This window comes from Somniosus microcephalus, chromosome 3, assembly GCF_052327205.1.
Source record: "Somniosus microcephalus isolate GS21.2 chromosome 3, FLI_Smic_1.0, whole genome shotgun sequence".
NCBI classification, from domain to species: Eukaryota; Metazoa; Chordata; class Chondrichthyes; order Squaliformes; family Somniosidae; genus Somniosus; species Somniosus microcephalus.
This window is the reverse complement of record NC_140989.1, coordinates 146,258,175-146,274,823: the sequence shown is the minus strand read 5'-3', so window position 1 is coordinate 146,274,823 and position 16,649 is coordinate 146,258,175. Positions and strand designations below refer to the sequence as shown.

The following is a 16,649-nucleotide window of genomic DNA, read 5'->3' as shown; positions in this document are numbered from 1 at the left end:
CAGTCCGATTTGTAACAGTTCTCTCTCTCTCTGACGGAGAAAACCTATGACAGTGTGCAGGAAACTCCCTGTGTCACAGGCGCAGCATCAGTCACCCTGTTTACACTCACAAAACACAGACCCTTTTTTTTAAAACACAAAAATCCTCTGTGATGTAATGACGTTATATGAAGATCGTCTCTCAAATGAGTGAGTCACTCCTGTGCTGTAAACATTCCCGGTGCCAGCCACAATATAGGAAGGCGAAAGGAGTAAGTCAAGAGTGCCTTGCATGAGCGAGTGTGAAGTCATCCGCTCGGAAGAATTGACTTGGTGTGCAGATGCTTTAAATCGGGCGCCCGGACCCTCCTCTGGAGTTTCGCGCATCCAGGGATAACCTCTTATGTCTCCGAGATTGCACACCCAGTGAAATGGTTCACCTTTTCTTCCCGTTCTGCACTTTTTCATCTAACCCCGCTGACAGGAGCAGCCGGGTTCCAGCTTCTCCTCGGGGCAGCTGCCTGATCTAATGCAATATTCTCAATCAGGTAAGGGGCTGTTTTGTGTGTGTGTGTGTGTGTGTGCCCGGGCTGAGATTTACTTCACGCGGAAAGGCTTTTGAGAATGATTTGATGCAATTATAAAATAAAAGTCATTTACTTATTTTGATTGATTAATCGCGGCAGGCCAACTAAAACAAAAGGTATTTATTATTATTACAGTATAATTGATCCTTTGGATAATTGATTTACTTTCCATTACTTTTAACTTGTTCTTCATATCCTTTTAAATTCAGTCACATGTCTTACCGTTCTTCCTTACAAGAATTCCCTAATTTACAGCAGAAGCCATGTCCCGTAATCATTGTTTTATTCCCTCTTTGATACACTTGTTCTTTCTGGTTTGATGTTTCCTTCACCTTTCCAGCTCGACTCTACCTCACTTCCCACCCCGCTCGGCGCGGCACCCACATGACTTTGGCACCTGGATAGAAAGTTATTTTTTTAAAGAAAGTTTTTTTCCCCCAAAAAAAATTAATTTGTGAAGAGAAGGCTCTAAACTGCAGCGCGGAGGGGGAATAATCCGATTTGTGTTAGCGGGAGTCTCAAATGATTTGACTCTTGTGTGCGAGAGCCGTACAAAGGAGCCGTTGTTGTGAAGCTGGAAAATCCAACCAACTGGCCGTTCGCAGCCCGTCCGGAAGTTGGCGCACTGTTCCCGGAGCTCTGCCTTTCTCTCTCTCTCTCTGCAGCATGTCAGACCTGACCTTGTTTCGTTCATAATTTCTTCCAATATCTATTCAGGAAACACAAGTGCTTTTTCCCGACCACATCCCTGCCTGAAATCTCCGGCCCGATCACAGGTCTTTTTTGATTCATTTTTTTTTTTAAAAACGTACACCAGTTGATTATCTCATAAACTTTTTCTGTTATTAAAACTCCTATGAAACTGAGGAAGCTTTTTTTTGTTGTTGCAATATTCCTCCTTCCTTCCTTCATCTCTTGGGTGAACCTTTTATGCGTGTGAATTCCTAACTGTCCCAACGGGAGTTCCCAATCCCATCCACATCCTGAATACTTAAAGCGCCGAGATAATATCTCCAGGTTCAGATGAGTAAATAAAACATGTTGAGGAAAAGCTCCCGATTTATGAGTCGTCTTAAGAAATGTTTTGAAGGAACTCGCCCTACCTTTTTTTAAAAACTCATTTGAGATTAAGTGTGTGCTTTATCAGGACTCAATTTCTGTGATGGAAATTTGACTTTTGAAACGTCCACAGAACCAACCCATTTCTAATATATAAAATGAGGTGTTCACATGTCTGGCCTGCAAACCTACCGCCCCATAAATAATTATAGCCTCAACCTGAATACATCAAAGTCTATCCAGTGGAGTTAGAAATCACGCTGTCCCGGGGCGAGTTCGGGCTCTGAAAGGGTTAAAAGGCGAAGGCGGTATTTAAGAGGTGTGTGTGTGTTTTTTTGAAATGCATTTGTGGAAGTTTTTCTTGCGCACTTTTCGTGTTTCTCCCCCCCCCCCCCCCCCCGCCCTTCAAAAGAAATTCGAAGGGCAATTTGCTGCTGCTGCTGCATGCATCCTCTTCCCAGGCTTCCCAGGTTTTTTTTTGCGCTGCCAAAGACAATCTATTGCTATGATCTGAATGTCGAGTCTGTGTCAGGAATCATTACCCGGTTTGATTGGCAGAACGCTGCTTTAGCCCGGGGGTCATGACATCAGAGTGCAACAAAGGACGCATAAAAAAAACCTCATTCAATTACTGTGGAGCAGGAGAAGCAATCCTGTTACACGTCAAATAAAGCCAACCCCAAAAATACTCTGCTGCTACAATCACCCACTCACTCTGGATTATATATAGTGTATATATATATTAGGGGCGATCCTGTCAAGAAATGATGGACTTTTCTTAATCGTTAGTTATCAGTGAGTAAACCAGATTGGATGAGTCGTTTGGGATTCTGTTCCCCTCTCGTGTATATATTCAATATATATATGTTTGGTTCCTCTCCCTCTGCTGATTGAGCTGTGTAAAAAGGCCGACTGCTCTCTCTCTCTCTCTCTCTCTGGAGATCTTCTTAACGTGGTTCTGGGACGAAAGAGACAGTGTGGAATTAACAGCGAGCAATGTGGGTGAAAGACGCCGGCGATAGAGGAGTCCCGAGCGGCCACAGGCAGCCAGCACAGGTAGTTACACTCTGGTCGCAGGGCACACCGGCTCACCGGCCCTTACTTTAGAGAGAGAGAGAGAGAGAGGAGTCACGTCCCGGGCGCTTCGTGAACTTCGCGCCCGAGGCACAACAGGGAAACAAAACCTCTGGTGGATGTGAAAACGATCGAAAAAAGGAGGGAGAAAAAAAAAACCTCGTATGAACTTTTTCCCCCTCCCAAACCAGATGTTTCGGCGTCTTGCGAGCCTTTTTTTTCGGGAGGGGGGGATGAGAGAAACAAGAGCTTAATCGAGACTGGGCTGGCAGAGTGCGGCACGCCGTGTTTTCTGCGGACGGGACAAATTTATATATTAAAAAAAAACTCTCCCAAGATTTCCATGTGCGGCGCGTTTAAATGGACGCCCCAGTCGTGTGATTTTTGAGCTGGTCGGCTGCTCTGTGAAAGGTAACCGGGATATTTGCATTTTGCTGCAGTGAGCCCAGGCACCAGCAGTGGCGGAGCCAGCACCTGTGCGTCTGTTGTACTCCCGCTCTGTGATCTGTCCCATTCCAGACACAACAGCTCAACAAACGTAAACAAGTCGGCTCACACACCACACGTGTGTGCTCGGCTCCCCTTCGCTATATTTAAAAAACCCTCTTCTCCCTTCGATACCCCTTCTCTTGCTTTTACTCGCTCGACTCATTCAAAATTAAAAGCAGCTTCTTTCACCTTCCCCCCCTTCGCTCTTACAGTCCTGTTCTACACCGCACCAGCTCGTAACCAAAGGGGAAGAGAAATTCCTTTCACTTCTCCACTCCACTCTTTATAACTATTATTTTTCTTTTTAATTTCCATTCCTCTCCCCTCTCCCCATCGCTGCCTGTCACTGTATTTCCCTCCCTGCCTGTCCCTCTGAACAAGCTTTTAATTTTGTCTCTGTGTGTGTGTGTCTTGCCACGATTTCCACTTGTGACCGTGAAATAACATCTTGCCCCGATTGCTCCCCGCAGAGACACGATGACTGCAGGGAGACGATCTTTGATGGTGCTCTTGCTCTGTCAAGTTCTCTTTGGAGGCTCGGCCGGGCTCATCCCCGAGGTCGGCCGCAAAAAGTTCGCCGACCAGCAAGCCAACTCGGGCCGGACGAGCCCCCTCCAGACCGAGGACATGCTCCAGGAGTTCGAGGTCCGCTTGCTCAACATGTTCGGCCTCCGCCGTCGCCCGCACCCCAGCAAGAACCCGGTGATCCCGCAGTACATGGTGGACTTGTACAAGCTGCACTCCGGAGAGGAAGGTCAGGAGCAGGGCGCTTCGGTCCTGTCCCAGTTCCCCGAGAGACCAGCCAGCCACGCCAATACCGTCAGGAGTTTCCACCACGAAGGTAAGACTGGGCAGCAGCCTGTCAGGTGGCCCGAGTCGTCACACAGCTCAGCTCCCTCAATCTGGGGCTGAAATCAAGTCTATCCAACAAATCATACCTGTACAGTGTGTGCGTGTGTGTGTCCACATAATGTACACGGCGTGTATACTACTAACATTTGCATGTGTAAAATGTAGGGAGTCACACACAGCATATTTCTCTATATACAGTGGTGTGTCTGTGCTTGTAGTGTGTACACACACGAAGAACAGTGTTTAGGATCTGTGCTGTCAGCTCTTTGGTGCATGATCTGAATTGAAGAGCAGACTCATTTGATTTTAGATCTCAGCAACACTTTTTTAAGTTGCATTTCCTGTTGGTTGGGCCATTCGGTTCACAGCACAAGTCAACTTCAAGCCGATATAGCACATTCTCCCCCCCCCCCCCCAAGTTCTACTGAACACGTTGCCCGCTATGCGTTTTTGCCCCGAGACCGTGGGGAGAACATGCAGATTATTTTTTGTCTTGACAGCCAACACATCGGGAGTGTTATCGTGGAATGGGTGTTGTGGGGGCGATCTGGTTAATGATTTGCTATTTTTATGACGTGAGCACATTTTTGCATGCCAAGGTAGAGTATGCAACAATGGGCATAAATATTTATTCTCCCCAAACCACCTGAAGCTTATCTTATCTGGGTTTTGCCTCTTGTTTGCGGAGAGGTTACAAAGCATTTGCGTGTTTCTAGAACCCTTTGTTTTCACACGAGATGTCACATATATTGCACAGATCACACACAGGTACCTGGGACTTGATACTTTAATAATCCTCACTGACACGCTGGTGAGCGAATCCTTTGTGGTTCACATAGATCTCTGAATTATTGATATTGGGTATCTGTTGAGTTTAGACAATGCCTTGGCTCTTGCATAGATTCATCGCTGAGCATGAATACTTTGAAGACAGTCTGGGAAATCCTTCTCCCAAATGCTTGGTGGACGATGCAGGAGCGGTTCATTAGCCATACCAAGTGGATTAAAGTGTCGCAGTGCTTTTCTTAGATTACACACGGACCTCGCGTTCAAATCTGTTTGAATGTTAACCCCACCCCCCCCCCATCTCTCAAAAGTTTGCAAGAATAGGATATTAAATACAAATACGTTTGGTTCACAAGCACGGCAACTTTATTTACAAGACTGTCGAATCAGCATCCCTCCCCCACAAAAGAACTAAAACAAGTCTTAATAAATCCACTGTGTTCAAGAAAAAAAGTATTTGCATCTGATGCCAATCTTGTATCACTGAAGCTTAAGGTGTCTTCGAGGTCCTAACGACCACAGGGTCGTTGCACTCCGAAGCTGCTCTTCTACTCTGCACCAAGTATATATTTTTTTAAACTGGCCTGGCTGAATCCTGCACAGACTGCAGCCACACTCCGGCTTTTGATTTTTGTTTTGAATCCACTCAACTTTTAATTACAAGAAGCCAAATGCAGTTCTTTTTTTCAGGGAAACCGCCCCCAGCTGAAAGCAAGTGTGAAAATTGACCGTGTTATTAAGTATGGGGTATATATTCTTAGAACAAGGGCAAGTCCTAAAATATTTCATAGCATTTCTCGGCTGTGTTAACGCCACAAATGTACAGATGGGCACATTGGCAGGGAGTAAAACAATGCGGCGTGTTTTCAGTGTGAGTGGGACTATTTTCAAATGGCTTCAGGGGCTAAACCTTTGAAAGGTAATTACATAATATGGCGCAATCGCTTGTATGGGCCAGAGTGTTTACCAAACGGCGCATATGTGGTGATCCAGGAACAGTGTGGTTTGGACCAGTGCTGTATTGCACCAGCATCAAGGGGACCCTCCAGCGGACTCGCATGTGACCAAATCGGAATGAATTCCCCCTTATAATTATTTGTACCCTGAGTCTGTGCGTGACATGCCAGTATTACAAAACATTAAAATGCGTCTTCCAAACTTAACTCGCCAAGCTGAGCAAATGAACACTTCACACTTTTGCAGCTTTTCGTAAGAAATTCTTGGCGATTCAGATGTCTCAGGTTGGATCCCCTGCATGGACGTATCACTAACGATTTGTAAACATTCCTGTGGTTAATGACATTTAAGCAAAATAAGGACTTCAGTCGGAATACCAGGCACGAGTAGCTCGGGCTCCTGGTTATGTTTCCTCTTCTTAATAGTTGAGGATTAAAACTAAAAATAAACAAATCTACTTAAACATCTTTAGTTCACAACCCATCCCGTCCTAAAACGGCTGATCTACAAATATCATTTCGAAATCTACAACCTGATTAAGATGGGAAGTAGATTGTACTGTGTTTGCATAGAATCTACCCGGTTGGACTATTTCCTTTGCACGTTTCTCAAGTTGAGAGGCTCGGATATACCGCAGGGTTGATATTTTGTTAGTGAAAGTTAGATCAGAAGGGGGAGAAAATCTTCTTTTATTCAAAGCATATGCACTCCTGTGATGGGATTACTATCTATTGACTATTCATTTATATTGGTATTGTAACTAATACATTATGTAATAATTAATTCAAACAAGATGTAAGTTTCTGCATCAACATTGGGCGGTTGTGTTTCATGTATTTCAACGTTATGTCAGGTCAAGTTGCCAGCAGCGAGTCATGTAATGTTGTGGCTAACGGTGGTTCTGATGTCTTTCTTGTATTAGAACTGATGGAGGAGTTGCCTGGAGCCAGAGGAGAGACAACCCGCCGCTTTTTCTTCAATTTGAACTCTATACCGAGGGAGGAGCTCATCACCTCGGCTGAACTGAGGATCTACCGCAAGCAGGTGCGAGAAGCCTGCATGAACGTCAGCAGTGGTTACCATCGCATCAATGTGTACGAGATTCTCAAATCCACGGCGCCCTCTGGCAGCGATCCCATCACGCGACTGCTGGACACGAAGCTGGTGCACCACAGTGCCAGCAAATGGGAGAGCTTTGACGTCAGCCCTTCTGTTATGAGATGGACCGTACAGGGCCAGCCCAACCATGGGTTTATGGTGGAAGTCATCCACTTGGACCAGGAGTGCAGACATTCAAAAGGACATGTCAGGATCAGTCGGTCCTTGCACCAAGATGAAGAAAGCTGGCCCCAGATGAGGCCTTTATTGGTGACGTTTAGCCATGATGGCAAAGGACATACTCTTGAGAAAAGAGTGAGGCGTCAGGCCAAGCACAAGCAGAAGAAGAGGCTCAGGTCTAGCTGCAAGCGGCATCCTTTATACGTGGATTTCAGTGATGTGGGGTGGAATGACTGGATAGTGGCACCTCCGGGATATCACGCCTTTTACTGCCAAGGAGAGTGCCCGTTTCCACTGGCAGATCACTTAAACTCAACGAACCATGCCATTGTGCAGACTTTGGTGAACTCTGTCAATGCAAACATTCCCAGGGCGTGCTGCGTCCCAACAGACCTCAGTCCCATCTCCATGCTTTATCTTGATGAATACGACAAAGTTGTATTAAAGAACTACCAAGATATGGTTGTGGAGGGTTGTGGATGTCGTTAAAGCAGAAAAAAAATTATCAGAGGAAAAAAAACTTGACACTTTACTATTTCCCAATGAAGACACTATTTATATAAAAAAATTAACAAAATAGGAGCATCTATTTTGAAAATATATTTATGTCTACTTAAAAAGAAATTGGGAAAATAAATATTTTAATCAGAGAATTGTTCCTTTTTAAATAATGTTTAATTGTATTTCAGATGTACATGTTTATATGGGTTTAACCCCCAACACATGAAGTATAATGGTCAAATTCTTATTTTGTATTTATTGATATTGTAACCACTTTTAGAAAATAGCTAATTTGTATTTATATGTAATCAAAGATAAATATAGGGTTTGTACATAAATCGTCAATCCACATCTGTCTGAAGTATATATGGTTGAAAGAAAACTCGCAATGAAACCTTTTTTCTCAGCTGGGGGCAGGCAAACTAAGAATCTAAAATGTTTCAGAACGTGTACCGACGTGAGTCCCACCATTTCAAAGCGTTTTCTGACATGTGGCACATTAAAATTTTTGGCATAGCAATCTTGAAAAGCTTACCGATAATAAGATGAAGGGTTTAGGGATTGGAATGCATACAAAAGTAATTGTAGCAAGGTCTAAATAGCAAACAGTGTAAAATAACACTGGGCTGCTCCTTGTAGTTTACAGGTGGTTAAATTAGATAGAGGCCAGAGGCAAAATGGACCCGTTATTCAACTTCTAGTGAGATCAAGCGTGAATGCTGGGAAAAATCTTAAATCCCATCTTTAAAAGGAAGAAAACGTGCCAACAGAAAGCTTCACAAGTAAGTGGCAGCTTGGCTCAGTGGTATTACTCAAGTCTCTGAGTCAGTAGGTCGTGAGTTCAAGTACCTGGTCAGGACTTGAGCACATAGTCTAGCTTGACCATACTGGGAGAGTACTGCATTGTGGGAGGTGCTGTCTTTCAGATTAGACCATAAACGAAGGTTTCACCTGCTTACTCAAGTGAATATAAAAGACCCCATAGCACTATTTAAAGAAGAGCAGGAGGGTTTCCTGGTGTCCTAGCCAACATTTCTCCCTCAACCAAAGCAGATTGTCTGGCCATTTGTCTCATACATTTGCCTACACAACAACAGTACCTATGTTTCAAAACTAATTAACTGAACAGGAAATGCTTTGGGACATCCTGAGGTCTTAAGAGGTGCTATGTAAAGGCCAGTTCTTTCTTTCCCTCATGAAAATGCTTTAATTTGCTACCTACATGGGATTGATTTAAATATATATATATATTTAGCCCCAGTGTGTTTTTTGTACTAATATACAAAGCATACATAGCTAATGGTCACGCTACAACAATTAAGAGTTTCAAAAGAGGCAATAGGACCTTCTACATTAAAAATGTGAAACATTTTTTGACTGCAAACAGGTTTGTTAGCTATACTGGAAAATAGTGAAAATTGGTCACCTTAATATCTATCAGCATTGTTCTGATAGAAACTAGTGCCAATAAGATATCATTTCTAAACTCCTTTCATATTTTGCCCTCAAATTGTCACAAGCAGGAGATGTGACATTATATGCAGCCTATGCAAAACCTTAAAAAAAAACATTGCAAAGTACTTCTAGCCACAGATACTGGAAGTGCTCTTACAAAGAATTCATTAATATTTACCAGAAAAGGCAAACATCATTGAAAGCAGATGCAATGTCAGTTCCCATACTTTTGTTCTCCCCCACCCTCTCCCAAGCTCATCAGAGATACTTTAGGGTAATAATTACTTACTTCTGACAGCAGAAATATACATTAAAATAGATGTTTAATATTATGAGGCATTATGTCTTTTAAATGGGTTTTAGATAGAATCTGTGTAAGTCACCAAGAAGGTTAGCAGCACCTTTTGACCCTGTCACAACAGTGACTGCTAATCCACAGAAAATAACCTCTTTGGACACATTTATCAGCCGTCTTGTTTACCATGAACTTTAGTGCTTCCACAATTTACCTTCAACCCTAAGCATCTTTAAACACAGATTAAACAATTAAATGCAACTCTGTGTCATTTCAGATGTCTTTTCTTACAAGGCCTTAGTTAAGAGCATCTGTATTTTTTGACTGTGCCACTTGCTGACTATCATGCATTTTATCATTTAGATGCGGACAGGGTTAACACATTTTGTACCTTTGTCTGCCACCTGTTGAATTATTTTACCCAATCAGATTCATCTACAGCTTTGAAGAAGGCTCATTATAAAATTAAGTAGTCCAGCTCAACCAGCAGCCTCTTATGTTTTCGTGATAGTCAATCTAAGAGACTGATTTTAAATGCTATCTTCTACTGTTACGTTAAGTAACATTTAAATTTGGATGCTTGTTTAAAAAATTGCATTGTCCATTTCCTCCAATAGCTCAGTTGGTGAAGGGAATGTGCAACTGAGTGATAAGAGGACAAAAGGTCCCAGGTTTGGTTCCTGGCCTATGTGGAGTTAGCTGATCTCAGTTGGGGTGGCAGTTTGAGTGCTACAGTTGGCCTCAATACACCTGGACCTGAAAGTGGGAAACCATTTAAGGTTCCCACTCCTGATCACTTTTCAGTGACCCCTGCTGGAAAGTGCACACGTGCGGATGCCAGACAAGGAGGACGAGATCAGGCACAGTTGTGACACTCCCAGAAGTTGAATAGCCTGCAAACAGTCTCAGTCTAAGCTCATACATAAAGAAATGCAACTCGGGGTTCAATGAAATTCGGGACCCCATCAAACTGAATCCCAGGAGTAGCCAACAGCTGTGGGAGAGGAGGAGGGAAAATTGACCGAAAGAATTACATTGTCGATAATAGTGGTGTGTATGTGCACCTGTATCAAATAATTACCAGTCAAAAGCATGTCAAGTAGTTTCCCTGAAAGCACAGCAAGTAAATGTTGCTTAGGGTGGAGTACTGAGCTGAACCATGCAGACTGGGAAAAGTCCCAAGTCCTATGCCTGGGCTGTTCTATTTGGTTCTCTCTGTAGATCTGACAGTAAGGATATTAGAACATTGACCGGACAAAATCTTCTGCCATAGTGAGATACCATTGCTGACACCCATGGAATCATGAGTTAGAGCCTTCAGAAGAGGAAGGGAGAAGACTGAAGAAAAGTATGTCAAGTACAAGACAAATCTATATATATATATATATATCTTGCACTGTTTTCAATTCACTTTGATGCTAACAGCTGGCAATTTTATTTTTTCTTACTCCATAATTCTAGACTGATGTATGTGATTTTAAAATCTGACTTGTTCCTTACCATTAGCTGGCACTGTGGTAACACCCAGCAACAGCACAGTGTAAGACAAAGGCCACTGACTAAATGGGGGCGTCAGATGTCCCATCAGCAACTCTTGGCAGAACAACTAGCCAATCTCTATATTTTACTTGCATGACATTGATATATAATTATCGGGTTGATTTCTAGGTTTTGAGAAAAGATAAATGCAGGACTTGCTGCCCTCAACAGTAGCAGCAGTACTGCTGCCTTGTAGGCTACAAAAACTACTCTGAGTTCAAGGTTAGATTTTAAGATATAGTTAGAATTATAGTTGAGGTGCATGTCTGTCAAAGTCTATTCAAGGTTGCTCTGCCTCTAATCATTCAACAACATGTGTGACTTACTGTATCTGTTGTAAATACCATGTAGAACATTTATTGGATTGTGCAGTGCTTTCTTGATTTTTGCCTCTCAAGGGAAGAACTATTAACTATCTTTTTATTCACATAATAATTTCTATCCTTCTGTCTCCTGAAGGTGCTGAGTTTCTGGTACAATATCTTAACTTTCTTTTAATGGAGACTGCACAATTTGCAGATGTACATGCCAAATTCTGTTCTAAAAGCTTTCTGAGGTTTGGTTAAAAAACTTTCACATATTTGTTCTTCTCCCATAACATATCATGTTCTCTCAGTTTATTCATACTGTTGTGGAGTTAGCCCGACGTATCGTTTGGTAATATTTCACATTCTTATGATGCTACAGACCTATGTTGTTTTGCTGCAGTTTTAATTCACTAGATAGTTTGCTTTTCCACTTTGCAAAAAAAAGCTGGTAATTGGAGCCCCAACCAGGAACCTCTTGTTTACTTTGCTGAGTTTATTTTTAATTTACACACAGCAAGCTATGTGTAAACTCTTTCAGCGCTAGCTGGGTCTCTGCTTGACCTATAGATGGCAGGTTTTGTTGCGTTGAGTTTTCAAATGCAAAAAAAGTTTAGTGGCTAAAAGTTTCGTGGTTGTACGGAGGCACACAGACCAGAAGGATTCAATGTTTGATCCCTGGGTTGTGCTGACTTATCTGATCTCAGCTGGCGTGATAGTAGGAACACCGCAAACGATCTCAGTGCCCATGGGCTAGAGAGAAATACAATCATTTGGGCTTTTTTTCACTCCTGATCATCGGATGAGGATTAGAATTGGCTCTAATTCCATGGTGGAATAGACTGCAATTGTCTACGTTTGTAACGAGATTAAAGAGCACTTTTTTGAAGTCACACAATTACAAGATAATTACAAGATGAGGAAGGCCATGTTAGTTCAGAGAGATCCTAAAAATCCAGTTGTTTCTTAACTGATTCCTGGGTAATTCCTCCACTAATCTGTCTGGAAGTTTATTCCACGCATTGATCACTCTTTGTGTGAAGAAGTTGTTCCTGATATCAGTCTTAGAGTTACCTTCTCCCGTTTGAACATGCGTCCCCTAGTCCTGGTTCTGCAGTTTAATTTGAAGTAAGGTTCCGGGTTAACTTTCTCTAACTGCTTAACAATCTTCAATCCCTCTATAAGATCATCTCTCTCTCAGATTCTAGGCTGCCAAGCCTAATTCTCTCCTGGCCGTTCCTCACAACACAGACCGTTGACACTGGGAACGAGCCTTGCACTGCCTCCTGAATGTCTCCCCGAGTTCCTGGTGAGCAGAACTCGTTTCAATATTCAAGGTGCGGTCTGACACAGAGCATTATAAAGTTTGGTCATTACCTCCCATGACTTACTTTCTACTCTTTTGGCTATGTAGTTCAACATCCCATTGACTTCGCTGCTCTGCATTGGTTGGACATGTTTAATGTTGAATCTACTGAGACTCCTGCACCTCAGCTTCTTAATTAACGATGTCAACACCATTCGATGAGTGAGCATGCCTGTCTATCTTTTGCCCCTCTATGCGTCACTCTAAAATAAAGCTGCCGGCATCCGTGGGACAGTACCCCACCAAGACTCAACAGCTAGAGAAGAGGGGAGAAAATTAAAGGAAAAAATGATTTCAAATGGAACTCAGTTCAGCTTATGTCCTTACAAAAAAAAATGTTTTCAAATAGGCACTCAAGCTATGATGTGTTTCTGTTGCAACTTTATATCACTTATTCCTACCCTGTAATGCTAGTTATAAAAAAAACCCGGTTGTGCAGCAATCTATAACACGGTTTATTTGAAGCTTCTCATTTTGTTCATTTCGATGATTTTTTAAAGCTCATATGTTCTAAATTTAAACTGAAACAACTTGACCACACTAGCAGAAGTAAATTGCTGTGGAATTACTCTCTCGCTGAATCGTTGCCTTTATTCATTTCAGAAGCAGCAAGTCGTTGTGTGCCCGGTCCAATGTAAAGTTCAGTGAAAGTCTGACAAATATTTTAAAGGAAAGCTGACTGCGGGACAAATGCTAAATTTCAAAGGGTAATTTCACTTCCTGATAAAGTAAGGCTATTGCGAGCGTAATGGTTTGTTTTCATTGCTAAACTGTAAAAACCTTACATTAATCCCAGTGTGGAAATTATACACTCATCCATTCCAAAGATCTCCTGCACTAGGCATTACTCACACATAACTTTCCTATCTACTGAGTATAATCAGAGCATTTCTGTTCCAACTGTGTGCACTTACAAAATGCACACTGTACTCTCACTGTGCTGGAAATTCTTGTTCCACTTGAATGCAGAGGTTGGGGCCAGTGCCTGTGCTATTTGGCTTTGTGCAAGAAATAAAAGAAAACACTTTTATCTTTGTAACGTTATAACGCACATGCACCTTGGTGCTGGCCAAACATGATTGTAAAATTAGCATCTGCTCGAGTTGTAAAGAACATTCTGGACAAAAAAAAGCTAGTTATGACAGCGCGCACACTCACGCACACGTACACACACACACACACACGTACACACTGCCCTCAGTGCTTTTTCCTCCTTCAAAGTACAGACATAGAAAAAAAATTAGAACGTCTGTGGCATTATGGAAATAACTACCCCCACACGCTCATTACTACATCGGAACCTGATGAGTGAAATGGATCCACCACAATCCTGCTGTAACAGAAAATAAAGCTGTGCAAATAGATTTTTTTGTGCTTTAAGGCTGAAAAACATTGAGTTCCATCTCTGCCAAACACTTTATTCGCATATGGCCCTTTTTTTTGGTAACCACTTGTACATTTTCTGTGGTGTGGGTTTTAAAAAACCAAAACAATTATTGCATCATATTATTAAAAACATTGCAAAGATTTTCCCATGCGTACAGTAAAAATTTGGTTTACACGTATAGAAAGTCTGTCTTTGCATTAATGATTTTAGCTAGAATATTGCGACTGTTTATGGAATCCCATGAGATGATGCAATTCAGGCTTAGAATAATGATCCCAGTGTTTAATATTAAATTGCTGGGTAGTATACAAATGCAGGCCTTTATTTTCTTCTTCCAGATGACAGGCTCCTTTGAATTGTGGTATGTCATGCTTAGGATTGTCTCAACAGTTTTCTTAGAACCACCTGTGTCCCTAATCACCACCTGTAATATTTGACAATCTTTTACACACCAACAATCTCTGTCTGGTATGAAAAATATTTGCTCAAGTGTCAGCCATTAAGAGTATGAGCAACTAAAATTATCTATGATTAAAGAATTGTTTTCAATTAAACAAGTGCTTACTTGGTTATAGTATCAACCACTGAGGAGCTGCTACTATGAGAATCTGTCCAGGTACGGTACCTGTCACTACATGTGTCTTTATCTATATAACAAGTCATTGCTCGTTAAAAAAATAACTCATGCTGGCACCACCTTAAGCATCCACTCACTCCACCATCAGTGTACCGTGGCTGCAGTGCGTACTATTGCACTGCAGCAACTCGCCGAGGCTTCTTCAACAGTACCTCCCAAACCTGCGACAAGGGCAGCAGGTGGATGGGAACGCCATCACCTCCAAGTTCACCTCCAAGCAACACCATCATGACTTGGAAGTATATCGCCATTCCTTCATCGTCGCTGGGTCAAAATCCTGGAACCTCCTACCTAACAACATTGTGGGAGTACCTTCACCACATGGACTGCAGCGGTTCAGGCAGGCGGCTCACCACCACCTTCTCAAGGGCAATTAGGGATGGGCAATAAATGCTGGCCTTGCCAGACATGCCCATATTCCAAGAATGAATTAAAAATAATTTGAGACCTTTTAACGTGAAGGTTATTAGTAATTGCAAATACTATTATGTCTGCTTAGTTGGGGCATCTGATGTTATGCATATCTGTTAGCATATTCCACCACTACAAGTATCTACTTAGCTAGAGGACCTACTACTAAGTGTCTGCTCAGCTAGGACATCTGCCACCACAAGCATCTGCTTAGACGATCTGCCACTGTGCCCACTTTATTACTTAGAACTGTTATCAATGAGCAGGGCAATGGTTCGACTTACAGCTACTGTAGGGTTTCAAACTTACTCTAGGTTCTCTTGCCTTGCAGCTGTTTGTTTTTTAGTTACCGAGTACAGTTTGGGAGTTTTTAATGTAGCAGCCTTAGCATAGTTTAGCTTCATGTTCCTATGCTGTTGATGCTTGCAACTGACAGGTAACCGATTGGGAATTTGGAATTCCCTAATGCAGTTGGCCAATGACTATGAGATGAGCAATCATCATTCCATTCGTAATCAGAGGATTAGACTCTCAGCAATGTCTTAAGTCATTTTTAGTCAACACCTTCCACTTTTGCAAACAAAGTTCCGCTGAGTTGCTAAACCCACATTGTAAGCAATTACCTAAACAATTTATTGAAGTGTTAACTGAATTTAGAGTTATTTACTTGAATGCTACACTCCATTACCTCAAATATAGCAGAGTGTAGTGTGCAATTATTTTTATTGAAGATTTTAAATGCTCTTATTTTTCTCCCCTTTATTAACCTTTTCCACTCTATCCACAATATAGTGCTTTGTTGAGAGGGTGAAACAGTTTGGCCTGCAGACATCTCCAGAGATACCATCAGTGATGTTCTTTAGTCAGCCTGCCACTCACGGGTTGCAGGAAGGGACTCCTCCCTGGCCAATTATCCTTCTACTCTCAAACGACCCAGCTCATACTGTTAAACTCTTCCCCTCACCCCAGGGAAAGGCAGTCGAGACTGGGATTGAAGTCTGACTTTCCTAACCGAGAGTCTTATCATCAGGCATTCTAGCTACTGTACATTCCCCAAGGCTATGAAGTTTCTGAAGAAGAATTTTGTATTGAAATGCTTTTACTCTTTTTCTTTTTTTTAATGTATTATACCCCTAATATTTACATCTATTTTTGTGCATGTCAAATTGTCATGAGGAATTATTAGAAGGAGAACATTTTCATGTTGAGCTAATTGTAAGTTTCTTTTTCCAAAAAAAAATGTTTTGTTGCAATTTTGATCTCCTGATAACTCAGGCTATGATTCTACCTCATTGAGCTTACAAAGAATGTGACTAAGTTTAAGAGTATAAATAAGCAGACAGTAAAGGTGGGGGCAGGGGCGGGGGCGGTTATGTGTTAAATGGAACAGTTATACAATGTGCTGATTAGGAAAGAGTCTGTAGGGGTTATCGCTGACAAGTAGGAAACTGTCCGCCCAGTATCTAGTTGCCATCAGAAAGGTGAAAGAGGTATCAGAGAGCTGGCTCCATGGATATTAATGAAAAGTAGATGTGAGTAAATAGTTGTGTAATGCCAGTAGAAAGCAATAACAGGCTATTTGTAAGTGTAACATGGTACCTTGAGGATTAACAACAAGTGGAAACTGAGAAAAGGACTGAGTTTTGCTGGTTAAACCTTCCTTGGTAATGTCATTAATGAAGCACACCCTCA

General features: G+C 42.1%; 1 protein-coding gene across 1 annotated transcript; it reads left to right on the top strand.

Moving 5' to 3' along the window:
- Positions 1-128: 128 nt before the first annotated feature.
- bmp2a (bone morphogenetic protein 2a) lies at positions 129-10,971 on the top strand. The gene is made up of 3 exons (XM_085981713.1): positions 129-527; positions 3,659-4,029; positions 6,706-10,971. Exons 2-3 carry the CDS (start codon positions 3,666-3,668, stop codon positions 7,548-7,550), a joined length of 1,209 nt encoding a protein of 402 aa, XP_085837839.1. The 5' UTR covers positions 129-527; positions 3,659-3,665; the 3' UTR covers positions 7,551-10,971.
- Positions 10,972-16,649: the final 5,678 nt, after the last annotated feature.

Bases quoted from the DNA above. Each gene is read 5' to 3' on its own strand.
- bmp2a (XM_085981713.1), top strand. From the start codon at position 3,666: ATGACTGCAGGGAGACGATCTTTGATGGTGCTCTTGCTCTGTCAAGTT. The intron at 4,030-6,705 runs GTAAGACTGGGC...TTCTTGTATTAG, and splicing joins CAGGAGTTTCCACCACGAAG to AACTGATGGAGGAGTTGCCT.